We start from the raw sequence: 25,704 nt of genomic DNA on the forward strand, positions 1-25,704 counted from the left end.
CCATCAGAGTGTGTGGTTCCTGCATCCCCCATCAGAGTGTGTGGTGCCTGCATCCCCATCAGTGTGGTTCCTGCATCCCCATCAGTGTGGTTCCTGCATCCCCCATCAGTGTGTGTGGTGCCTGCAACCCCCATCAGAGTGTGTGGTTCCTGCATTCCCATCAGTGTGTGTGGTGCCTGCATCCCCCATCAGAGTGTGTGGTGCCTGCATTCCCATCAGAGTGTGTGGTGCCTGCATCCCCATCAGAGTGTGTGGTTCCGGTCTTGGCTACTCTGCTCCCACCCAGCTTCCTGCTAGTGTGCACCCTCAGAAGGCAGCAGGGGATGGCTCAAGTACTTGGGTCCACGCCACCTGCCCCTACATGGGAGACCCAGATCGAGTTCTGGGCTCCTGGGTTTGGGCTGGCCCAGCCCTGGCTGTTGTAGGCATTTGGGGGTGAACAGTGGACAGAAGATCCGTCTCTCTGTGTCAGTCTCTTTCCCTTTCTTAAAAAAAAAAAAAAAAAAACCTCATAGCACACTCCAGAAATTTCAGTGCTGTCTATCTGTTGCTTTGGGAGCAATTCTAGTTTTAAACATCTCTGTAGTTGAAAAATTTCCCGTAAAACGCCTTCATCAGAGAATTCTTCAGACATTTCTGTCACGAATGTCGGACTTCTGAAGTGTCTCTGCCTCTGGCAAAATCAGAGAAGCTCGTAGAGCAGCGAGAGCTGAGACGCTATTTGGTCTACTGCTGGAACGAGCCCTGGGTTCCTGGCAAGGAGGAGCAGGGCTCTCCAGCACTGCGCCCCGATGGCTTCTGGCAGCACAAGGCCAGCGCCTTCTGTTGGTGGCCCAGCATGCTTTGAGATGTGATTTCTGCACAAAGGACCATTTCCCTAGACTTCCTACTGCAGCCGTAATGGCCTTCTCCTTCTGCGTGCCTCTCCTTCCGTTAGAGGCTGGTGTAACATTCTATATAAACGATCGTCCAGGAACAATGTTACTGAAAAACGACAGCAGAGGTTACATCCATTGTAAACCATGTACTAGCATTGCATTCCCTCCTTTCTTTAGTTTTTGTACAATCTTTAAAAAGAAGGAATTCGAATTGTACAGGTATATTAAAATCAGTGGGCAGTCCCTGTGTGAACACAGCCGTGGCCAATGCACTTCACCCTGTTTCACAGCCCACGTGATAAACCCAGGTGGGGACTCTGGCCCCCAGAGTGACCGCTGACGAATCTCCACCGCTGTGTCTCTGCCCTGCACTCGCTCTGCTGTCACTGCTCATTTCCAAGCCCCCGTTAAAGGCAGGGTAACCAGTTCCACAGGCTCTGTCTGAAGGCACAAACGTGCCACTAGTGAGCGGTTACAGGAAGCTGAGATGCGAGTGCTGGGCCCCGCGGCATAACCGGGGTTCCTCAAACCAACTTCCACGTAGAATACAAGGCTTATTCAGGAACACGCGAACGTAAAGTGCTCTTAGGAGTCAGTGTAATCACACACAGGACATATTTATCACGTGATTGGATCGCATGTGTGTGCTGCTTTGCCAGATGGGATCGAGTGAGCTTCACGCTCTACAGAGATGTGAAACTGACATAGGGGAGGATCTGAGAGTTAAAGAGACAGAGGCACTCACGCATGGCATCGGGGCCGCTCCAGACTTCTGGAGACGAGATGCGATGCAACAAAGACGTGTTTCAGTTCCTGCGGGTAGGACTTCACCCTGCCAGCCCGGGGCCCACCCTGGGAGGCCAGCCGCCCTCCCCCCACCTCCATCCTCCTCCGGGCTGTCCCTCAGTTGTCCTCACTGCCCCTGGAGCGGCTCCTGCTGGTGGTGCCCACGGCCGTTCTCGTCAGCCTGTCCTCTCACTGGGCCTCTTCACCTCCTGACCCCTCACCGCCCCCGACCCCTGCCCGGCTCTCCTGACACCATCGCACACTCTAAGAAGGCTGCGTTTTCCCTGCCCCCTTTCCCCAGCAGCAGCAAAGGAGAGACACAGACTGGCCACTACGACAGCCTTGCAGCAGGACGGCGCCTTACGGTCACGTGGCACCGGGACAGGGCCTGTGCAGGCCCAGGGGCTCTCCCTGCTCCAGGGGAGGGAGCGCCCGCCCCTGGGCCAGGCCCGGAGGACCCACATCTGTGCCGACACGGAGCACTTTGGAGCCTGGTGGTTTTGGGAGCCTGCACGGCCCCTGCTCCACCAGCTGCTGGAACCCACATTCTCACCCAAGCACCAGCGCCAACGCCAGGCGCCGAGGGCTGGGGGCCCAGCTGGTCTTCTCTCTCAGCCTTCCTCCTCGTGGAGCTCCCGGCATCCCAAGACTGCAGCTTCTTTCCTGCCCATGCACGGTCTCAGCTTCTGCCTTCGGCGCTCATCAGCTCACTCTGAGGGCTCTCCGGGCAGGTTCCCACGGGAGACATCTGGCTGCCCCAGCCCACCCCTCCGCAGCCAGGTTCTGGTGCTGGTCAGGGATGGGCGGGCTGATCCTGAACAAGGTGACAAGCCCAGGACACTGCCCGGTCGACCTGAGGTGCTGGGTGAACCACAAGACCCAAGAGCAACTCAGACACAGCAAGGGAGCGGGTGAGGGCAACCTCTTAAGGAAATCAGAGTGGACTTAGACTGTGTGTGGGATTTCTTTAAAAGCCTGACCTGTACTGAATGTTGGCGGGTTTGATGCTGTGATAAGAATTCAGTGGTGCACTCTCATTGCTGCTTCGCGATACTGCAGTATCCCAAAGTCAGGAAAGGGTATACAGAGGAAGAACCCAGAGATGGGGGTACAGTCCTGAGGCCCCTAACGGACAGAGGCTGAGCAGCCGCCTCCCAGTGCGCAGCCACGGGCTCCAGGCTGCACCGACGCTGGGGCTGAGCTAGGAGGACACTAATACCCCCAGACGGAGGTGAGGCCTGTTGCTCTCCAACAATGCTCATTGTTAGAAAACATTTAAAATGTAATCGTGGCTCCTTTTCAAGAGTTGTGTGCTAAGAATCACTCTAGAGTTTATCATAACCACAGTCTTATCATGCCCCGTATTCAGCTTCAACACCCAGGAAGACAGTTAATAAAGGATAGCACACAAAAAGTCTAGGGTTACAAGCTGATGGCAAATGATAAACCACCTTTCACCAAAACCAACTGGATTTGATCAGTCAGCCAAACCCACAAGGCTCCAAGCAGCACATCAAATTTTCCTGAAGGGTTTTCTCCCTGCTGTCCCCAGACTAAGGGCCACCCACCAGCTCCTCGGCTTCTGTCTGTGGAGGTTTTGTGAAAGGACAAGCAGCAGGCACCCCGTGGGCAGCTCCTGAGTCCTCTCCCAGGGAGCCGCTGACTCAGCGGGAAGCCACCAGCCCACTGAGGGGGGGCACTCTGGACTCTGGCTCCTCTGGGGGGAAGCCGCCAGCCCACTGGTGGGGGGGGGCACTCTGGACTCTGGCTCCTGGGGGGGGGAGCTTACAAGCATTCTCTGCTTTCCCGCAAGTTCTAAGACAACCATCAGAGGCACAAGGACAGTGCCCTATAAGCAAGCTCTCAGGGAGTCATTAATAAAGAGTAAAGATTTCAAAAATTGAATTAAATGTTACCCTATTTAGATGTACCTTAAATTCAATTTTGATCACACATCATGAAAAATGAAAACTAGCATTCAGCCACCTAAGAGACAATTTCTCAGTGAAATAATCCAGCAGCCCCACCTCCGTTTTTAATGTAGATTCATTTTCAGGGATCACAAGCTACACGCGTACGTGTGTGGGACTGCAGCGTCCTGAAGCTCAGCCACGATGAGGATCAGACGCCAGCAAACGCCTCGCGCTCTGCGACTGGGTCTCATGAGAACAGGCATTTCTCATCACGGCTGGAAAGCGGTCAGTCCCTGGCCGCCGCACCGCCTCGCAGAGGAGACCTCGCGGCGGCCAGGCGCTCAGCCCAGGCGCTTCTCGCCTTTCTTCTGCAGCCGGCTCCGGACGGGCTCCGGCAGCACCAGCGGCTCCCGGGTGACGACGGCCGGGTAGTTCCTGCCCAGCAGCTCCACTTCCACCTGCTGCCCGACAGCGCCCAGCGCCACAGGGACGTAGGCGAAGGCCAGGCTCTTGTGGATGCTGTAGCTGTAGGCCCCCGACGTCGTGTTGCCGACCACCTGGAACACAAGACCCAGCGGCCTGGGCACCTGCGCCGAGGCGGCCCGCGGCGGATGCACCCGAGGCGGCCGGAAGACCACACGGCCTGGGCACCCGCGCCGAGGCGGCCCGCGGCGGATGCACCCGAGGCGGCCGGAAGACCACACGGCCTGGGGACCAGCCGTGGTCTTCTCAGGGCACATCTGTACTGCTCGGAAATTTCTCCTTCTTAAATAGGAGCGCTTACTTGCATGATTCCTGGCACCATTTTGCTTAGCTTCCTACCAAGAGCTCTGATGATAGAAGACTGGGATGTCTATTTTAAACTTAAAAATGTTGTTTTTTTTCTTCTTGGAGTGGCGTTTAGCCTAGTGATGAAAACGCCTGCCCCCCACCACCGAGTGCAGCTTCCCATCCGGGCTCCAGCTCCGCTCCACAGCTCCATGCTGACGCACGCCCCGGGAGGCAGCAGGTGATGGCTCGGCAGCTGGGTCTCCACCACCCACCGCGGAGTCCTAAACGGAGTTCCAGGCTCCCGGCTTCAGCCCTGTCCCAGCCTGGGCTGCTCAGGCAACTGGGGAGCGAACTGGAAGGTGGGAACCCTCTCGCGCGCTCTCTCGGTCTGTTACTGTCTCTCAAATGAGTAAATGTCAAATAAATACAAAAATTTTAAATTTTCTCTGTCATCACACTAGCTGGGCAGTACTAGATGAAAGGGGCGGGATCTAAGACCCAAATGCAGAGTTGGCCTCGTGTCCACGTGGGGGGGTGTGTGAGGAAGTAGTGCTGAGTCCAGCTATTTCTGCCTCTGTCGGAGCCAACGTGAAGTGCGCGTCTGCGTGAGAACACAGTGCTTGCGCCTGCGCCCTGCGATCTGCAGAGGTGAGCTCCAGGAGCCCCTGCGGAGGCCACGACTCCACAGACGCGTGAGTCCCCCAGAAGATGTCGTGGAGCCGGCCTGCACCTGATGCGCACCCTCCCAACACCTGAACTCATCTCTCCACCCATACACAGCACCAAGGCAACGTCTACACACCACTTCTTCTATGCGGATCCACAGTAATAACTTGGCAAGCAACAAATTCAAGTTTTGCTTTTTGGAACTTTCTGGATTTTTCAAAAATATTTGTATCCATGGTTGGCTGAATCTGGAGGTATGGAGCCAGAGGGTGCTACTGTGCAGTACTGAACAATTCCTGGTCTTGTTTAGTCATACACAGTGTGACGCTTCTAGGTCTACCATGCACAAACACCTTCTAGATGCTCATGGGGAGTGGGCAAAGCCTGCTGCCCAGCCACCCTCAAAGGCAAGCTGAGGCGTAACACAGAGACAGAAGAAAACGCAGTCAGGAGCCATAGCAGTCTACGTGGGCGGGGCCTGGCTCTGCACTTTGGAGTTGGCTGGGTTTGGGCTGGGAGAGACGAAGCATGGAAGCTTCCAGAAGCAGGAGAGACGTGGACTCAGCATGAACAAAGAAAACGAAAGAGGGGGAAACGGGGTTTCCTGGGACGGCGACCAGGGAGCGACACTGAACTCAAAAGGGACCACAGAGGCTGCAGGACCAAGCAAAGCCGAGGCGCTGGAAGGGGACGCACGCTAGTGAGACCAGACCTAAAGGGAAGGGTGGAGACACAGGCAGGCAGAGAGACCCAAGCGGGCACTGGAGAGGAGACGACAGAAAACAGCAAGTGCACAGCCGGAGGTCCCGCCTCCTGGGAAGGGCCGTCCAGCACAGCAGGCTGCGTGGGGCTGCAGCCCCAGGCATCCGCGCACGCGAACCAGCCAGGACCACACAAAGATGCTAACGCAGTCTCCCAGTGCAGACTCCGTCTGGAACGATCCCTTTGAAGGCCCACATCAGGAGCCCTCTGTGTGGTTTCTGAGCTGACTGCGGTGAGGACGGCGGCAGACCTCAAAGCACCCATCAGCAGAAGCTCCTCTCTGGCAGGCGTTAACTGCCCGGGCAGACGCGCGCTGCACCACCGCTCCACTGCTTTCGGTGCCAGTGAAGCGATGGGAGGCAGAGACTCAGGATGAGAGAGGCCGGGGTTTTAATCACAGCTCCCAAAGACCTCAGTAACCTTGGCTTCACTTGCCAGTCTGTGAAGCTGGGGGTTGAGTTTGGAGCCTGGGAGTAACCCTGGGCTGCCTGGGTATGGAAGAGACTTGAGCCAGCGTCCGGGTGCCATCCCTGGACGCACCAGGCCCAAGGCGCCTGGTCACTGCTCTGACGCCTTCTCCAGGCCCCCACGCTCCTGGTGCCCAGCAGGTTCACCTTGTAGTTGTGTCTGCCCTACCCACCCCAGGAAGGGAGCGCTGATTTTATGAGTGCTGTTTTGAAAACGCGCTTGGCTCTCTGCTAGGATTTGCTTTCATTCCTACTTAATCTCTCTCATCCAGGAGTCAGCAGCCGAGTATTTCAGAAGTCTGGCCTTTCCTTTTGTCTTGTCACTCCGTATCCGGGGTCAGGTTCTCCCCGGCATACTTCCCAGAAGGTTCCGCCTGAAAGCCTTCCAAGAACAGTTAGGACCATTCCTTCTCTTTGCTTGGTGAATTCGGAGAACAACTCGTGCCCACCCCTGCCCAGCAGACCCTCCTGTTCTGGCCTCTTTTTTATCACTCTGAATAATCCGCACTTATTTTCAGTCTCTTTCTATTCCTCTCCTAGGCTCTCAGGAGTCTCTGGCTTGGGAGGATGGCGTGGTCAGTGGAGGAAGGGAGGTTGGTGGATGCCCTGTGTTTTGTGGCCCTGTTTCCAATTAACAGGATGAAAAAGAAAGCTTCTCATCTCTTCCAACTTCCCTGCAAACCTCGTCTTCAAAGCTTCCTTCCTAACTAAGCTGCTTTCATGGCTAGCCCACCTGACATAATGAAAACTGTTTTCATGGCCCCCTGTGTCCCTGGGCACTCTTCACACCTGACCGCCCTACCTCTGGTTTCCTTTGCTCCGTGTCTCTCCCTCCCATGAGGTGGAAGGCTTGGAGGTCACAGATTCTTGCCTGTCTGGTGTGGTGCTATGTCCCCGCGGGCTAGCATACTGCTGGGTACATGAGTGAATCTGCGCCCTGTCTCCAAAACTGGAACCATATGCAAGAATAACACACCAGAAATGAAAAGCAACACATGTCAGAACACAGTCAGGAGATGAAAAGCAACGCGTAGGCCGTTCCAGGGAGCAGAGGATCAAGGACCCCGGGGAGAGCCATCACACGCTGGAGCTGGGACCCCACTAAGAGCCACAAAGAGCAGTCAGCTCCTATCGGGAAGTCCAGGAGAAGCAGCCCTACAGCCGGGCTGGCACGTGTCGGGAACCAAGAAAACCACAGCCCACTGACTCAGTGGACACGCAGGGCCGAGGCAGGCAAGTCCTGTGTGGCGCTCACACTTTCAGGCCGTTTACCGTTCGTGTGGCAGCGACACATTTCCGATGGAGAAACAGCTGTCAGTTGTCCGTGGCTGACACGGGGCTGCACACAGAATCTTACAGCATCGCAGCCCCGTCAGCGCACGGCCAGTGAAACGGCGTTGGGAGGTGAGCGCACGGATCACACTCGGAGGTGCTGGGTGAGGACGGAGTGGAAAATGGGACGGAAGCACGGGGTGGGGGCGGAAAGCAGGACTGGAGAAAGAGCAGGTCGCAGAGGGCAGCCTCTCAGTGCAAGCCCATCGAACAGCCTCGCTTTCCAGCTGAGAAGGCAGGGCCTGGACGCGGGTGGGGCTACAGCGCTGGGTATCAGCAGGAAACACGCAAACCACGACAGCTTTGCAACCGGAGGGAGAACACAGATTAAGAAAAGGACTGAACCAGAGATAGGGAGCGGAAAGGGGAAGGAGGCGCTGAGGAAAAGCCAACAGACCAGCAAACGTGGGCCGGGGAGGGCAGGCCGAGGCCTCTGTCGCAGGAGGGCAACTTCCCTCGGCCTCATGGTGTCTAACAACGCCCACCTGCCGCTCAGATGGGCAGGGCTGTGGGGGCGTCAGCAGGGGCAGAGAAGGAGCAGACTGCGGCACTCAGCGGGCCTTGGAAGAAAGCATCAGAAACTCAGCGTCCAAGCCAGCCCCACCCACACAAGCTGTGCAGCCCCCAGCAGGCTCCTTAACCCCTCTGAGCCCACAGCCTCCTCTTCAGCGTGGAGACGCTCACACATCTATGGCAGAAGTAGAGCTGGCACTTGTGGGTGTCGGCTGTGTGCCGCGCCCACCCCTCCTCAGCCCACACTGTACTTCCTCAGGAATCCGAGGCCATGACGCGACACGGCTGGCCTCCCCACCTCCAACTGTCCTGTCACTGGGAGAAAACAAACCAGTTGGCTACGGCCAAGGACAATAAACCCAGGCTCGGAAGTGCAGCGTCCTGGGTACGGACCGAGGCTGCTCAAAGTGGACACCCACTCAGGTGAGCCCTGAAGGCCTGGGCCCCACACCTGCCTGCCCACTCGGCCGAACGCTGAGCCAGACTGGGCTGCACAGTCCCAGAAAGTGCAGGAAATGCAGCGCCCCCGGGCAGGTGTCTGACCGACCCCAGCTCCGCCGATTACAAACAGAATGAGATGGGACTCTCTCTTCCCAGGGAACTCCAGGGCTGCTGCCCTCACTCTACGCTACACTGGAAGGTTCCACCCTCTCTCATACGTGTGTTCTGGAATTTTCTTCTCTGATCTGCAAAACTGCCTCCTTCTCAAAGATTCAAGTTCTTGATAAAACTCAACTTCGCACTCACAGACATGAATGGGATGAACAAACAGGTCACCCCACCCCCTAAGCCACACCTTCCTCACCATCCGTGGGGCTGCCGGCCTTCGACAAAAGCATACAGAATTCCTCATTTTCAAAGACAAGCAGCTGTCATTCCCCTCAGTTAACAGCCGCCAGCTCCTTCAATGTCAGCTCAGAATGAGAAGTGTTGCATCCCTCCAATAAGTCAGCAGCAAAGCGTGCCAGGAGCTGCCAGGAAGGAGCAGACGGGCCGCAGAGGCCGCGTGGCTCCCGGCAGTGGGGGTCGCGTGGTTCTCGGCAGTGGGGGCCGTGGAGGCCGCGTGGCTCCCAGCAGTGGGGGTCGCGTGGTTCTCGGCAGTGGGGGCCCTGGAGGCCACGTGGCTCCCGGCAGCGGGGGCCGTGGAGGCCGCGTAGCTCCCGGCAGTGGGGGCCGCAGAGGCTGAGCGGCTCCCGGCAGTGGGGGCTGTGGGGGCTGTGGAGACCGCGTGGCTCCCAGCAGTGGGGGTCGCATGGTTCCCGGCAGTGGGGGCCCCGTGGCTCCCAGTAGTGGGGTCCTTGGGCACTCACCTTGCCCTCATACCACACACTCTCGTTCCCCTCCGGATCGACGTCATCTGTGGCCAAGGTGAGGCAGACCAGTCTCCGCTTCAGCCCCGAGGCTTTAATCTGTCTCAGGGCGTGCTTCCCTATGAAGTCTGCAGGCTGCGGGAACACGAGATGATGATGATAAATGAATGCGCAGACACGGTGACAAGGTTAGAGACGCAAGCGTTTCAATTTGCCTTTGCTATTTTCTTGCCAATTACACATTAAATAAAAATACAGATTGGATCAAACGTCTAGCCAAAAACTTCTTCATCCTCAGATGACAGGATCAGCCACCTACTCCTTTAGAACGTGTTCCACACAAGGGTGGGGGCTTGTTGAGGACAGTTCTGCCGGCGTTACGTGGGCAGAAACCCGTAAGGCATTCACCAGCAACGCATGAACGTGACCCGCATCTAAGGCAAGGGTGGAGCATGAATGAATGCGACCCGGCACCTGACACAGCCGGACAACAGCACAGCTGTCCACGGGCACAGTGCACTGTCTCCACCATCGCGAGCCTCTGATGAGAAAGAACCAGTTTTCTGAATGTGACACTAAAACCCCTCCCACATGCCGTTTCTGTTCTTCAGAGCAACAGCCCCCGGCATGTACTCGAGCACTGGGCGCATCCACTCGTTCAATGGGGCCCATTCACGAGCCCCCTGTGCGGACACCACACTGGGCCTGCCGTGAGTCAGACACTTCCATCAAAGGGCTTATTCTCTACGACGTAGCTCCTCTGTCCTTTTCCCTTCTTGTGTGCAACACATGATGGGTGACACTCTGCGAGGCGCGTTCTGGGGGGCTGCAGCCCGGGGTTTCCCAAGGCAACGCACGTGACTGACAGTGACATTGGCTCAGGGGTAACCTTGAGTCCACACGCACGTGTTACAAAGGAGCAGGAATCAAACCTGAAAGCACCCGGTTATCACTAAAACTCCATAGGTGGGTGACGACTCCTCATCAGGGAGCAGGGCTCCGGCTCAGCCAGACACGGCCTAAGTGTGGGAAACTGGGCAGAGCCCCAGTAGCCAGGGCGCCCAGGCCAGGCTGCCGTCCACACGGGGCTGAGGGGAAGGCGCCCCCACCCCGCGTGCCCAGCAAGTCTCCGACCCTGAGGGGACAAGAGCACCTGCTACTTACGGGTCCTGTCACTGGCCAGTGAGCTTGGACAAGAGCGCAAAACAAAAAGGAGGTTCTCAAAACAATTCTCACTTCTAGACAAATGCTCTGCCACTCTGAAAACTGTGGGGAAACAGACACGGATCCCAGGGACAGGGACACGGCTCCCAGGGACAGGGGCACAGCTCCCAGGGACAGGGGCACGGCCCCCAGGGACAGGGGCACGGCTCCCAGGGTCAGGGACACAGCTCCCAGGGACAGGGGCACAGCCCCCAGGGACAGGGACACGGCTCCCAGGGACAGGGCATAGCTCCCAGGGACAAGGACACGGCTCCCAGGGACAGGGGCACAGCCCCCAGGGACAGGGACACGGCTCCCAGGGTCAGGGGCATAGCTCCTAGGGTCAGGGGCACGGCTCCCAGGGACAGGGACATGGCTCCCAGGGACAGGGGCACAGCCCTCAGGGACAGGGACACGGCTCCCAGGGACATGGGCACAGCTCCCAGGGACAGGGATGCAGCCCCCAGGGACAGGGATATGGCTCCCAGGGACACGGGCACAGCCCCCAGGGACATGGGCACAGCTCCCAGGGTCAGGGGCACAGCCCCCAGGGACAGGGACACGGCCCCCAGGGACAGGGGCACGGCCCCCAGGGACAGGGACACGGCCCCCAGGGACAGGGACACGGCTCCCAGGGACAGGGGCACAGCTCCCAGGGGACAGGGACACAGCTCTCAGGGACAGGGACACGGCTCCCAGGGGACAGGGACACAGCTCTCAGGGACAGGGACACGGCTCCCAGGGACAGGGACACAGCTCCCAGGGACACAGGCATGGCGCCCACCTCCAGGCTGGCCAGCGAGGACACAGGCCTTCATGCCCAGGCCGCCCCAGCTGCCCACGCGGAGGAGGTTCCTGGCCTGGGCGGGAAGCATGAGGCGGAGCGCGATCACCCTGCACCTCTCACTCCACCCCACTCACTGTGAGCGTGGAGTCCACAGAAGCCGCCACTTCAACTCTAACCCGCGTAGAACCCCGCAGAACCCACACCACCTCTCTGGCACCGTGCACCACACCGCTGTTCTTGCCCCTCCCCCGTGACCCTGCCATACACGACCAATAACAATGCCGCAGCAGGATCTCCTGCACGCACAGAGGGCCGCGTCGCTGTCCATCAATACAGGTCCCACAGGGAGGGCGGAACCCACAGGAAACCCAGATTCAGAATGGCGGGAACGTGCTCAGGGCAGAGCACCCAGCCACACGAGCGCCTTGCTTTCTAGTTCTGTTTTTAAGATTTATTTGTTTGTTTGAAAATCAAAGTTACAGAGAGAAAAACAGATCTTCCATGTGCCAGTTCACTCCACAAATGGCTGCAATGACCAGAGCTGGGCCAGGCTTAAGCCAGGAGCCGGGGTCCAGGGACCCAGGCCCTTGGGCCATCCTCCACCGCCTCCCAGGCCTTTAGCAGGGAGCTGGATGGGAGTGGAGCAGCCGGGACACGAACCACTGCCCACTTGGGACTTAAGCGAGGCAGGCAGCAGCTGCACCCGCTAAAGCCACAGAGCTGCCCCGGCAGACAGCCGTGGACAAGGAGCAGAGTTCTCACCTCCACAGTAGGCAGGTCTCCACCCAACATCCCAGAGGCCCGCACTGCACGTGCTGGGATGGCACCGCCTTGCTGAGGCCTGACCCCGCCCTGTGGGGAGCAATCCGGACTAGACTAAGTTACTCGAATTAGGACTTATTCTATGCATCTGCTCTCCCACAATATGGCGCTGGGAGAGAAGTAAACAGCTTCCGCACAGCTGCCTCCAGTTCAACTAATAAACTGTAGGACTTGCTCCTGATTGGAGAGCGGCGTACTCGGCGTGTGGGCAGCCGAGTTAGGATTGGCGGAGGAGGACTATAAAGGAGGAGAGAAACGGCATGCACCGGGAACATCTATGGGGAACATCTAAGGGAACCCGTGCAGCCCCCGAGAAAGCTGGCCGGCGGTGTGCCGCTCCCCTGCGGAAGTGGGGAATGCGGCCAGGGGGAACTGCCCTTCCACGGAGGTGGAAGGGATAGTAGCCAACCCGGGAAGAACCAGCAGCAAACCCGGGGAGGGCCGAGCAGACGAAAAGAACAGCGCAGGGTCCTATGTCATTCCTCCACGAAGACGGGGAGCGACATAATGGTGCCGTGACTCGGATATGAAGCCTAGGCAGGACTTAGTGTCGTTCCTCCATGAAGAGGGGGAGCGACATAATGGTGCCGTGACTCGGATATGAAGCCTAGGCAGGGTTTAGTGTCGTTCCTCCACGAAGAGGGGGAGCGACATAATGGTGCCGTGACTCGGATAGGAAACGCAGGACGGATTAGGAAACCTAGGTCGGATAGGAAACTTAGGAGGGAAGAAACGGGAAGAACTAGGGAAAATATCGGAGAGAAAAACTAGCAAACAGCCTAGGGAAAATATCGGAGAGAGAGACTAGCAAACAGCCTAGGGAAAAGCCGGACGAAAAAGGAGCCGGAAGAAGCTATTGAAAGCCTAGGCATAGACTCAGATACGGACTACGGGGGGAAGCTGGGAGAAATCTCTAGGATTGAAAGCGAAAGTGAAAGCTTTCATAGACTCGGATGCGGACTATGGCGGGGAAGCTAGGAGATTGAAAGCGAAAGTGAAACCTGGAGGAGGCTTGGACTCGGATATGGCCTGTGGGAAAGAAGTTAGGATTTAAAGTGAAAGCAAGAAGAAACTTAGACTCAGATACGGACTGCAGGTTGAAAGTGAAAGTGAAACCTATAAGAAACTTAGACTCGGATACGGACTGTGGGGAGAGGCCAGGAGAAATGAGGGAGGAGTATTGTTGGAAGAAAACTTAAGGAAACATACCGGGTAGAGAAAAGTGTTAGGGAAATTGAAGCCGCGGGGGGCAGGCCGAGGCGGATACGAAAGCCACTTTGGGATTCTCAAGTTAGCCCGGGAATAGGGGGCGAAAAGTTGAAACCAGAAGCTGAGACGCAAGCCAGATTGGGATCCGTCTGATTAGCCCGGGGAGCAAAGGACGGGAAGCCAAACCGTGGGGCGGAGACGTACGCTGGGTTGAATTCGCCAGGCTAGCCCGGGGAACTTAGATTGAATGCTAGTGGCGGACACGTAAGCTACGCTGTGTTACTCGCGGAAGCCGCCGCGTGCAGAGAGAGCATGGGGCGTGAATAGATAGGGAACGGGGCTGGCGTAGGCCGTGGTTCAGACGCGAAAGGGTTAAGCGTGGAGACCGCGGAGCGCGCGAAGCCGAGCCCCGCAAAGCCGGGAAGCTGCGCAGATGAGAGAGACGCGCGGGCTGAAGCGGCGCAGAGCCGGGAACCCGCCGGCGGGGCGAGGTGCCGGAAAGCCACAGGGATAAGAGAAACAGAAGTTTAGAAGTAAAGTGAGAAAAATAGGAATGCTGGAAGATAGAAGTAAAATGGGAGAAATAGGAATGCCCGGAGATAGAGAAATAGAGAAATAAAAAGGCCTCCCTACAACACTGCAATGTGAGAGCTTGGATTCGGTCTGCCTAATCAAGTGAGGCGATGAGCACCTGCGGGCAGCTAGCAGCTTATGCGCCGCAGGTCACCGAAGACAGGCACGAATTAACATCAGTAAGGCTTCCCCACAATACAACAATATTAAGCTTGGATTCGGTCTGCCTGATTTAAGGCGGTAAGCGCCAGCAAGCAGCTCGACCAGAGTATGAGCTGCAGGTCACCGAAGATAGGCACGAACCAACACTAATAAGTCTCCCCCACAATACGGCAATGAGAAGGCTTGGATTCGGTTTGCCTGATAGGTTTTGTAAACACCTGCAGGCAGTTCTAGCAGAGCAGAGCATGCGCTGCAGGGCACCGAACACAGGCACGCATCAGCGCCTAAAAACCTCCTCACAACATGGCGAAGAGAGGACCCAGATTCGGTTTGCCTGATAGGACTTGTAAGAGCCTGTGGCAACTCTAGCAAGTAGAGCAGAGTGTGTGCCGCGGGACACCGAAGACAGGCGCGTATCAACGCTAAAAAATAAAAAGAAAGGGGGATCTGTGGGGAGCAATCCGGACTAGACTAAGTTACTCGAATTAGGACTTATTCTATGCATCTGCTCTCCCACAATATGGCGCTGGGAGAGAAGTAAACAGCTTCCGCACAGCTGCCTCCAGTTCAACTAATAAACTGTAGGACTTGCTCCTGATTGGAGGAGAGCAGCGTACTCGGCGTGTGGGCAGCCGAGTTAGGATTGGCGGAGGAGGACTATAAAGGAGGAGAGAAACGGCATGCACCGGGAACATCTATGGGGAACATCTAAGGGAACCCGTGCAGCCCCCGAGAAAGCTGGCCGGCGGTGTGCCGCTCCCCTGCGGAAGTGGGGAATGCGGCCAGGGGGAACTGCCCTTCCACGGAGGTGGAAGGGATAGTAGCCAACCCGGGAAGAACCAGCAGCAAACCCGGGGAGGGCCGAGCAGACGAAAAGAACAGCGCAGGGTCCTATGTCATTCCTCCACGAAGACGGGGAGCGACATAATGGTGCCGTGACTCGGATATGAAGCCTAGGCAGGACTTAGTGTCGTTCCTCCATGAAGAGGGGGAGCGACATAATGGTGCCGTGACTCGGATATGAAGCCTAGGCAGGACTTAGTGTCGTTCCTCCACGAAGAGGGGGAGCGACACCGCCCTGCCCTGCCCTGGCCTGGAATGGCTTCTACCACTGGAGATTCATTTACGTCTTGAAGGCTTTGGGTCTTGCTGAATCCCTTATAAGGAATCTGTTGCAGTTGCTGACAAAGTCATTGAGCCCTGCCGTGTACTGCCCTCTGGTTAGGCACTGACTACACAGAGCTTGGCAGAAGCTGGTCTTGAAGTGTGGGAGACCCCTGAGGAAGAGTGACCGCTCTCCCCCACACCACAGCAGAGCCAGTCATGAAATTTCCTCACGGCAGAGGAAAAAGAGGACCGGAAGGATAGCAGCACAAGGCACACGCAACACACAGGCCAGGGCGGCCCACTCGGTGACGTGACTTGGTCAGTTCTGTGCGCTCCCTAGGGGGAGAAGTCCCAACGTTTTATACGTCTAAACCAAGAGGCGTGGAGGCAGAAATGCAAATAAGCAGACCCCCTGAGAGAGGGGTGTGCTGTGGGGCCGAGCCAGCCTCAGGGGACAGTGGGGCGGGGGCGGCCCCCACGGCAGCAGCAGCGGCACAGAGGAAGTCTCTGGAGCCGAGCTTGGAAAGACGGGCGCTTCCGTCATCACGGCTGCATTTCCAGAGGGCGTGCACTTGCGGGATAACCGTCTTCACTACAGCCTCCTCCCGGCAGACCTCGGTTCTAAAGGAAGTGGCTTGACTCAGCCAGAGATGGAAACCCAGCAAACCGCGTAAGAACCCAGGGTTCAAGAGCCCCAGGCCGTAGCTGAGCCACTGGTCACCTCCCAAGGTTTTCGGTGGAGCCAGCCGTGACCAAGGCTCTCAGAGACATGCCCTTCTGGGGCCACTGATTGAGAGCTTCCGGGCAGGTGCCAGGACAGGGATGAGAGGGAGTGCAGGGAGCCGACCCCTATCCTTGACAAATTCACAATTTTACCCAAAGCAGAATTACGGGGGGGGGGGGGGGAGAGAGAGAGAGAGAGAGAGAGAGAGAGATCTTCTACCTGCTAGCTCATTTCAGAATGGCCGCAACAGCTAGGGCTGGGCCACGCAGAATCCAGGAGGCTAAAACGCCAGTCAGGACTCCCACATGGGTGCAGGGGTCCAAGCACTTGGGCCACTCTCTGCTGCTTTCCCAGGTGCATGAGCAGGGAGCTGGATCAGAAGTGGAGCAGCTGGGACTCAAACTGGTGCCCATATGGAATGCCAGCACTGTAGATGGAGGCAGCTGGCATGCTGGCTCTCAAATAAAGTTTTAAAAATCTTTTAAAAGTTGTTTTTAAAATGTTTAGTACTGGGGCCAGCACTGTGGCACAGTAGGCTAAGCCTCTGCCTGTGGTGCCAGCATTCCATACAGCTACCAGTTTGTGTCCTGGCTGCTCCTCTTCTGATCCAGCTCTCTACTAATGCACTTGGGAAAGCAGCTGAAGGTGGCTCAAGTGCTTGGGCCCCTGCACCCACAAGGGAGACCCAAAAGAAGCTCCTGACTCCTGGCTTCAGACTGGCCCAGCTCTGGCTGTTGCAACCATGTGGGAAGTGAACCAGAGGATGAAGACTTCTCTCTCTCTCTCCCTCTTTGTCTGTAATTCCACCTCTGAAATAAGTAATTTAATCTTTCAAAAAAAATTTAGTACTAGGAATAGAAGTAAATGGCCTCAGAGCCGGCGCTGTGGCACAGTGGGTTAAAGCCCCAGCCTGCCGGTTCGAGTCCCAGCTGCTCCTCTTGCAATCCAGCTCTCTGCTATGGCCTGGGAAAGCAGTGGAAGATGGTCCAAGTTCTTGGGCTCCTGCACCTGCATGGGAGACCTGGAGAAAGCTCCTGGCTCCTGGCTTTGGATCAGTTCAGCTCTGGCCAATGTGGTCATTTGGGGAGTGAACCAGCAGAATAGAATGCCTTTCTCTCTCTCTCTCTCTCTCTCTCTCTCTCTCTCTCTCTCTTTCTCTCTCTCCCCCTCTCTGTAACTCTGTCTTTCAAATAAAAAATAAAAAAAGTAAATGTCCTCAACTCGATAAAAACCTCTATGAAAAACCCACAGCATCCACCACGCCAAGCACCCGGAGACGGAACGTTCCCGCCCAGCTTCCAAAGCCGGCTGGGGTGTCACTGTGACCACTTCTGCCCAGCACTGCTGGAGGCCAACCAGCAGAGGCTCTGGCTAGAACAGGAAGCCAGAACAGGAAGTAAAAGGCACCAGACTAGAAATGACAAAGAAAATCCTCCCTTTTACACCTCGTGACTAGTCATGTAGAAAATCCAATGGAATCTACAAAACGAGCCATTGGAATGACAAAATGGACGTAGCAGCCACAGAGCTTAAGCTCAGACTTCGAAACTAATTGTAGAAGCAGTCTTCAAAAGGTTCATGGAAAGTGTATATGAAAAAAACTACGCACAGATTCCAACGTTTCTACACCAACATAAGCTAGTCTGTTATTTTCATTTTCCACCAGCTTTTTGAAGTACTGTCATATTTCCATATCCTAGCAATAAAGAACTAAAAACTGAAATTTAATTCACCATTTACAGTAGCATTGGAATCAGAAAGACTTGAGGATAGCTCTGCAAGAAGATGTGCAGGATCTACAGACTGGAAACCACAGACCTTCCTAAGAGAAACTAAAGATGACTTTCATGAAGAGAGATGACTTGTCCATGAGTTGGAAGACATTAATTGACCTCTGGATACAATGACATTCCAAAACCCCAGCGAGCTGCTTCATATAAGTTTACCAGTTGATTGTAAAACCTGCAGAGATCCCAAGGACCTAGAACAGCCAAAACAACTTTCTGAAAAAGTGCACAGTTGCAAGGCTATCACAGCCTTATTTAAACTACAGCAATCAAGATTGGGGGTGTCGGGGCCAGCACTATGGCCTGGCAGGTGATGTAGCCACCTGCGACACCAGCATCCCATATGGGCACTGCTCCAGTTCCAGTCCAGCTCCCTGTAATGACCTGGGAAAAGCAACGGAAGATGGACCAACTGTTTGGGCCCTTTTAACCCACTTCAAAGCCTGTGATGAAGCGCCTGGCTTCAGCCTGGCCCAGTGTTGGCTGTTGTGGCCATCTGGGGAGTGAACCAGGGAGCAGAACCTCTATTTCTTCTCTCTCTCTCCCTCTCTCTCTTTTTCTCTCCCTCCCTTCCTCCCCCTCCCCTCCCCCTCCCCTCCTTCCCCCCCCCTCTCTGTAATTTCAACTTTCAAAATAAATAAATCTTTTAAAAAACTGGAAGTATTAACACAAAGGAAAATAAACCAATAGAACACAGCAGGGTCCAGTACTAGACCTACAAACGTGGGAACACCTGACTTGTGCAGAGGTGTAAAGGCAGGGTGGTGGAAGGCATGGTCTTCAGCAAGGGGTGCTGGGAGCAATGGGACATCCACACAGAAGAAATCAAAATCCTTCAACCCACACCTCACAGTAGGTGAAAAATTAACAAATTTTTACAACGGTAAAACTTCTAGAAGAAAACACACAAGAAAATCAAAGTGACTTATGTAAGAAGATTTCTTACATAAGAACCAAAACACATAGGACTCATAAAAGAACAGAAGGATAAGGACTTTAAAAAGCACTTCAATTTGTTGAGGGCGGGGTTAGCAGAGAGGCTAGGATACCTGCGTCCCACATCAGAGTGCCTGGGTTCAGTCCCTGGCGCCGACTCTGACACTGCAGACCCAGGTGGGAGACCTGGATGGTGCTCCTGGCCCCCACCACTGGTCCTGCCCAGCCGCCCTGCCTTTCACACCATTTCAGACAAGTACCTGATAAAGGACTTGGATACAGAGCACACACAAACTTTAAAAGTTATCAATAATAATACAGTCAGATAGAAATGGGTAAGAGATTTGGCCAGATCCTTCACAAAAGAAGAGAGGGGGAGGGGTGGGTGGCATTGTAGTGCAGCAGGTGAAGCCGTTGCCTGCAACGCTGACATGGCACATGGGTGCCAGCTGGAGTCCCCGCTGCTCCACTTCTCAACCAGCTGCCTGTGGATGGCCTGGGAAAGCGGCAAAGACGGCCTGAGTGTTTGGGCCCCTGCCACCCACATGGGAGACCTGAATGGAGCTCCTGGCTCCCAGCTTCTGTCTAGTCCAGCCCTGGTTGCTGTGGCCATCTGCGGAGTGAACAAACTGATGGAGGACCTCTCTCTCTCTTCCCACCCCCCAACTCTGCCTTTCAAGTAAATAAATCTTTAAAAGAAGAAGAAGAAGGGTGGAGAGGAAGGGGGCATAGCAAAGCAGGTCCAACAGCATCAGCCACACAGGGAATGCTGGGACATGCTGCGAGCCATCACAGGCTCGTAGAACAGCTCCGGCCAGGACAGCTGACCATGGCGGGTGTGCGGAAGGAAGCAGGGCCCTGGAATCCCTCCATGCGGCCAGCAGGAATGCAGAAGATCAAGTGCTTGGGTCCCTGCCACCCCCGTGGGACGCCCAGATGGAGTTCCAGGATCCTGGCTTTGGCGTGGCCCTGTCCTGGCCATTGTAGCCATTTAGGGAGTGAACCAGCGGATGGAAGAGTTCTCTCTCTTTTTCCTTCTATCACCCTGTCTCTCAAATAAATAAATCTTAAAAAAAAAAAATCAGAAAACATATTCACTTACTGCCCACTACTGAAGAAGAAACAAAGACTCAGCGTGGAGTCTCATCCCCCACAGGCTGGGCGGAACAGGCCGCAGAGCCGCTAACTCAGCTCCCAGGCACTGCAGACTGCGCCTCACCTGGTCTCCTGGCTGCCTGCTTACTCGGGAGCACAGCTACTAGGAGGCTAAGGAACCCAAACGGGGGTTCTCAGGCTTCAGGGCATTAAAGAAAACATCTATGAAACTTCAGACAGACGCCTGGGGTGGGCGAGTGGCCTGGCAAGCATGGCGCCCGTCCCCGTCACGGTGCCTGGGTTCAATCCTCCCTTCTGCTCCTGACTCCCGCAGACCATGGGAGGCAGCAGTGACGGCTGCAGGTCATGGTCCCTGCCACCCACGTGGGCGACCTCCAATGAGCTCCTGGCTCTGGGTCAGCCCAGCCTTGGCGGTCGCGCGGGGACTGCACTGTGGATGGAAGATCTCCGTCTCGCTCTCTGACTCTCGGATCAATAGATTAAAAAGAAAGAAATCCAAACGGCTGCCCAGAGTGGATCTGACTGGGTCAGCACGGGACTGTGTTCTGAGCTGCCTGGGACCTGATTCCCATGGCTAGGCCCCGCCGTGCAGCGTCGGATCCTGAGGGTCTGGTAGGAGACCCACGACCTGGTGTTCTCTCGGGAGTGCGGCTGCTGCTGAGGGCCACACTGCAGGACCACTGTGGCAGAGCGTCGGGATTTTTTTTTTTTTTTTAATTCTCAGGATAGTAACTACAGCCAGTTGGAAATCACTGGTCTCCAACAGTCACTCTCCACTGTTACTGGAATCACCTCAATGAGTAACTAAAAAAAAACAAAACAAAAAACATCAAATGCCCTTGTCCCTCAGCACCCGGAGGACGCCGAGCCCTGGGGCCCCGCAGAGGACCCTGCAGAGGACGCCGAGCCCTCAGGCCTGTGGTCTGGGGGCCTCTCGGACACGCTTCCGGAGTCCCAAGCAGAACATGCCCAGGGTGCCCGTGCTGCCTCCACCCTGGGGCAGCTCTTCCTCACTCCTAGTTAACGCATTTCTTCCACTTCCTCATGCTAAAAATAAAAAGCAAGAACACCCCGATTTCTCCCCTCAGGTGACTTCCCGTGGAACAAGCGAGAAGGCGGTGGGAGCGGGAAGCCCTGAGGCCCGCCTGAGGTCCGCCTGAGGCCCGCATGAGGCCCGCGCCTCACCTGAGGAGGCGCTCGGTCCCTTGCTGGGTCCCGCGCTCTCCCGCGTCTACGGCTCGGCTTCCGCCTGCCGCACGCGGGTGCTGCCGCAGGCTGGGGCAAGCCTGCCCCATCTCCAACTGCACAACACCCAGGCTGCCTACTGGGCACTGGACCAGGTGCCCCTAGGGTGGCTGAGCTCCAGCCTCGCACAGCACTACTTTTCCAAGGCCTCCCAGCTGTAGGTTATGTACACCGGGACGTGGCACCCCCACAGGGCTCTAAAGGGAACACGTGCTTCTGCAGTTAGGGTAACTCCTTCCAGGCGTAAGAGTTGGACGATCAAGTTGCACAGCTTAGTTGATGACAAGTCTTTCAGGAGCTTAGGCTGCTACGGAACCATAATAAACTGGTGAAATTATCAATAGGATATAACGCGATTGATCCAATCTGTTCATCTTAGAAAGAAGCATCAGCAAGATTACTGATGGCGCAAGGACAAAAAGCCTTAGAGACATGCTGACGTCTCACCTGCATAACAAAGCAGGCCCCATGTCCCTGCCCTGCTAATCCAGCCCACCCTGCCTTGACCAGCCCTGCGCGGCCTGGACGGCTGGACACACCACTATCTGAAGAGTCCAGCCTCAGCCTGAGCTCTCCTCACTCCTCCCAAGCTCTCTCCCTGCAGCTCAGCAGCTCCGCCGCAGAGTCCAGCCTCGCCTCTGCCTCCGCCACCACCTCCGCCTCAGCCCAGACGGCTCCCAGCTCACCCTGGGATCTCACGGGACCTTTAGAACAAGCCCAAGCCTCCCTCTGTCTCGGCATCCCAGCTTTAACTCAGATCCCCAAGCCCCTCCCTGCCACTCTGTATTCTATAAACCGCTAGTCTGTAAAGGAAGGTGCTCTCTCTCTCTCTCTCCCTCTCTCTCTCTCTCTCTCTCTGCCGTGTGTTCCCTGGAGTGGGCCCCTCCCAGGCTTTGTTCTGGATAAACCTGGTCTGGCTGTGGCTTCCGGCTCTGTTTCCTCTTTCCTGAAAATGACGTTGAAGCCGACCAATCGCCTGAACCAACATCACTGACTTTGTCCACTGAGGGCCAGGTCCTGGGACTGCAGGGACTTTCACCGCTAACTCACCAGCGATGAGCTCCATGGCACCTGGCTGAAGACCAACAACTTAGAAATCATAAAATCGTGCCATAAACCAAGCTTGGTGTCTACTGTCGAACCAACTCCACTCTGAGCCATATCATCTGAGAGCACTCATAAATACATCAGCCACTCCTGCTGACAGAGTTCTTTGGATTCCAAATGCAATATGAAGAGGTCGTCGATCCCTGCCTGAGCCCCAAACAACAATAGCCAAACATCAACCCCAAATGGAACTGCAGGACTTTGCGGGCCGGCCCCTTTCTCCTTATGTTAACGGCTAAGCCAAGACTCGTGCTGTCAGTAGGAGCAGTCAGCTGCTCGGTCTGCAAGAGCCCCAGGCACCTGCTTCCTCTGGTCCAGAGGCCGATGGCACACCATACAAACAAAAGCCGTGGGAGAGAACGCACAGAAAGACGCTCCCTTTAAAGCCCTCAAGGAGGCTCTTCCTGCCGCCATCCAACACTACAAATATGCACGGTTATGCTAACAGTTCAGTTCTGATCTGGGACAGACGCAGCAGCAGCAGAGTCTCCTTAGCCTGTCACGAGCGTGTGTTCCGGAATCCCAGAGGGTAGGAAATCGCCTTTAGCTCCTACGCGCCAGGAAGGGGCCGTCTGTTCTAGAATCCTCCCACACGGCAGTGGCTACCACGAACTGCACCTCTGCTAAGTCCTTTCATAGTGGAACTGGAGATCATTATGCTACGCGAAACAATCCAGACCCACAAAGACAAACCCCACAGGTTTCCCCTTAGAAGCTGATCTAGAGAGAGAGGACAAAAACTGTGAGGATGTCCTGTCCTTCGGTATACAATTACAAATATTGCTTCACCAAACCATATCGCGCGAATGATGATTTACCCTTCTTTCCCCAAGTAATGATTGTTGTCACGAGTCCTTCACTCTGATATTAACATGGATGATTTCAAGAAAAAACAGCAAATCGGTGAATGTATGTAATGTCTGTATTTGAGGTGAATGTGGCAAATGTTTTTTAAAACACAGTAAAATAAGGGGAGGAAAGTTCTTTCCTAACCTGGATCACCTCCTTTAGATCCGCAGGCACTGGAGAAACGAGGGGGTTGTAACAACTCGGCCCCATGTGGGTTGGTAACCCTCAGACCACAGGGGCGTGAGGAGCCCCCGAGAGTTCCTTCAAACGCACGCTTCTCGGCCTGACTCCCGGCCTGACTCCCGGCCTGACTCCCGGCCTGACTCCCGGCCTGACTCCCGGCCTGACACCCAGCCTGACTCCCGGCCTGACTCCCAGCCTGACTCATGGCCGGCGGAGCAGTCTGCGCGGGACCTGAGGGTCTGCACTTCTCACAGGCTGCCTGCTGATGCCAGTGCTGCTGGTCTGAGGACCACGCTGTGCGAACCACAGCTGCAGGGGCTCCCCGGGACACTGGTATCGGTCATGATTCTTTGGGCCGTGCTGTCCTGGCTTCTAGGCTGACACCACCTGCTGCTGAAGGCATTGCAAATGCACGCTTTGCTTCGACACAGAAGTCATAGTTTACGCACAAAGACGCTACCCCGCAGCTGGGTCTGCTGAGTGAGCAGCCTTGTGCCGCGAGCCTCCAGCGAGCGCGGGGGAGGGTGGGACTCCACGGTGCAGCCCCACAATTCCTGCTGAAATCTGGTTATTATCTGTCCTTGCAAATCTTCATCCTGGAACTTAGAGGTAGCCCTTAAATAAGCCCGATTCTGCCAACTGAAACCTGTAAGCACACTCCAGTAGTTTGAGCTGCTCAGATGTTGACAAAACAACAATAAGGAGCAACCGAGCAATGCTTAGTCTCTTTCTGCTCACTTCATTTCTCCCACGATCACCCATTTCTCCCATGATCACCCGTGGCTAAATTTTAACGTACGGCTTTGTCATGAAACAGCACCCTCCGGAGTGCAAACAGACCTTATCCAGCTTGACAAAAGGTTCCAGGCCAGCTTCCAAGGGATTGGTATCGCAGTTCATCTGAAAGGAAAACACACATGTGGGTGCGAAGCATCTCACAGCCTCACTTCCCTCCGATGTCTTTGAGGATAGAGAACAGTGCGACTCCTGAACAGATTCTGAAAGACTCTGGTCTCTAAGACACTTTTTTCACCCAACATTCAAGTGCAGCCTTCCACAAACACCGTCATGCAGACGTGGTTAATATAGAAGCTGCAATTGTTTGTTTCCATGGCCTTTTATTTTAACCAACACCTGAAGGGGTAGCACATAGCTGTGTGCCTTCTAGAAATAGCCCTTCACACCTCTTATGTAATAACTTTATGTAAGTGGGTTTGGGAAAGTTATGTAATTTACCGACTTTACAATCATCCAACCATCAGTGCAAGGAGAAGGAAAGGCGGGTGATAGGAAACGGCTTCTCCTGAGCTCAGAAAGAAGAACTGAGAAGAACACAGACGCTGAGTTTCAGTCTTTGCAGATGCAGTGGGATCGCTGCCCTATAAACCCAGCTGGGGCTGAGCCGGTACTTGGCAACGGACCGGAAGTGAGTGATTTTTGTCTCTCTGTTTTGTTGCTCACTTTGACTGTAAGGGAACTAACTAATCTAACCTCCTCCCTCAACAGTGGTCAAAATCTCAAAGACAACTCAGCACTTGCATAATCCAAACAAACAGTAACTTGTTTTACGTGCTAGAAAATTTTGTCTCATATTTCTTAATCAATTGGAGCTTCTTTCAAATTAATTTTGATTTGCTCAAAGTTTCAGAATTTCTTAAATAAAAAACCAGAGTCGCCTGAGGGACGCAGCACCACTAGAGGGCGCTCTAGCACCACCAGAGCTGGCCCGGCCGGGACTGGGCGACACACTGCCTGGGTAGGGGTGGGGGTGGGGGAGCGGGGGATGGAGAGGCGTCAGATCTCAGCCTGGTAGTGCCTGGCCCTCGATAGACTCTCCGGTGCCGCAGGGTGAATCCAGCGCTTACAGGAAAGCAGAGGTTCTGTAAAGTTCGCTGTGCTGAGATGGAGATAACTAGGCCCGGGAGTCCCCACTCTGGGACTTTTATTTTTTAAATCACTGTCCCTTATCTCGGCTCTCAGGCCTGAGACCACAATGGCTTCCAAGGAAACGATCAAATCTGAGCAAGTGAGAAGCCCAGAGAGAGCCCGCTGCACCACAGATAAGGCCGAGTCTGTCTGACCACTGCCCGGCTGCTTACTGTGTGGGCTGGGCCAGGCTGGGCACCGGGATTGCGCGTAAAACGAGGGCGGGGACAACAGGGGACTAAGAAGTCGTGCCCGTGACGAAGGCGTGTGAAGGGACAGCACTGCTCCGAGAGGGACTGGGGAGCGGCCTAGCCTGGCGGGGAAGGTGCTGGCTGGTGTGCCCTGTCACACACGGGGAGCGACTCTTTCACACTCGGCCCCAGATGCTACTCCAGCGCCCCGCCAATGCAGGCCCTGGGAGGGGGGACGGGTGGCCCGGGGAAGTGGGGTCCTGACACCCACACGGGACGCCTGCCTTGCAGTCCCGGCTCCCAGCTTGGCTGCTGCAGCATTCGGGGAGCTAACCTATAGATGGAGGCGCCCCCACCCACCATCTCTATCTCGCTCTCT

At 55.6% G+C, this 25,704-nt stretch overlaps 1 protein-coding gene across 2 annotated transcripts in view; it reads right to left on the bottom strand.

The window, feature by feature from the left end:
- Positions 1–3,661: 3,661 nt before the first annotated feature.
- Positions 3,662–25,704, bottom strand: part of DMGDH (dimethylglycine dehydrogenase) — a 98,395-nt gene continuing 76,352 nt past the window's right edge. For both annotated transcript variants that reach the window (XM_070056320.1, XM_070056319.1), the window contains exons 14-16: positions 24,049–24,108; positions 9,399–9,533; positions 3,662–4,134 (exon numbers count right to left, since the gene is read on the bottom strand). In XM_070056320.1, coding sequence (XP_069912421.1) covers positions 3,919–4,134; positions 9,399–9,533; positions 24,049–24,108 — 411 coding nt within the window. In that variant the 3' untranslated portion in view covers positions 3,662–3,918. The remainder of the gene's footprint in view (positions 4,135–9,398; positions 9,534–24,048; positions 24,109–25,704) is intronic.

Source organism: Oryctolagus cuniculus, chromosome 14, assembly GCF_964237555.1.
Source record: "Oryctolagus cuniculus chromosome 14, mOryCun1.1, whole genome shotgun sequence".
In the NCBI taxonomy this organism is placed as follows: Eukaryota; Metazoa; Chordata; class Mammalia; order Lagomorpha; family Leporidae; genus Oryctolagus; species Oryctolagus cuniculus.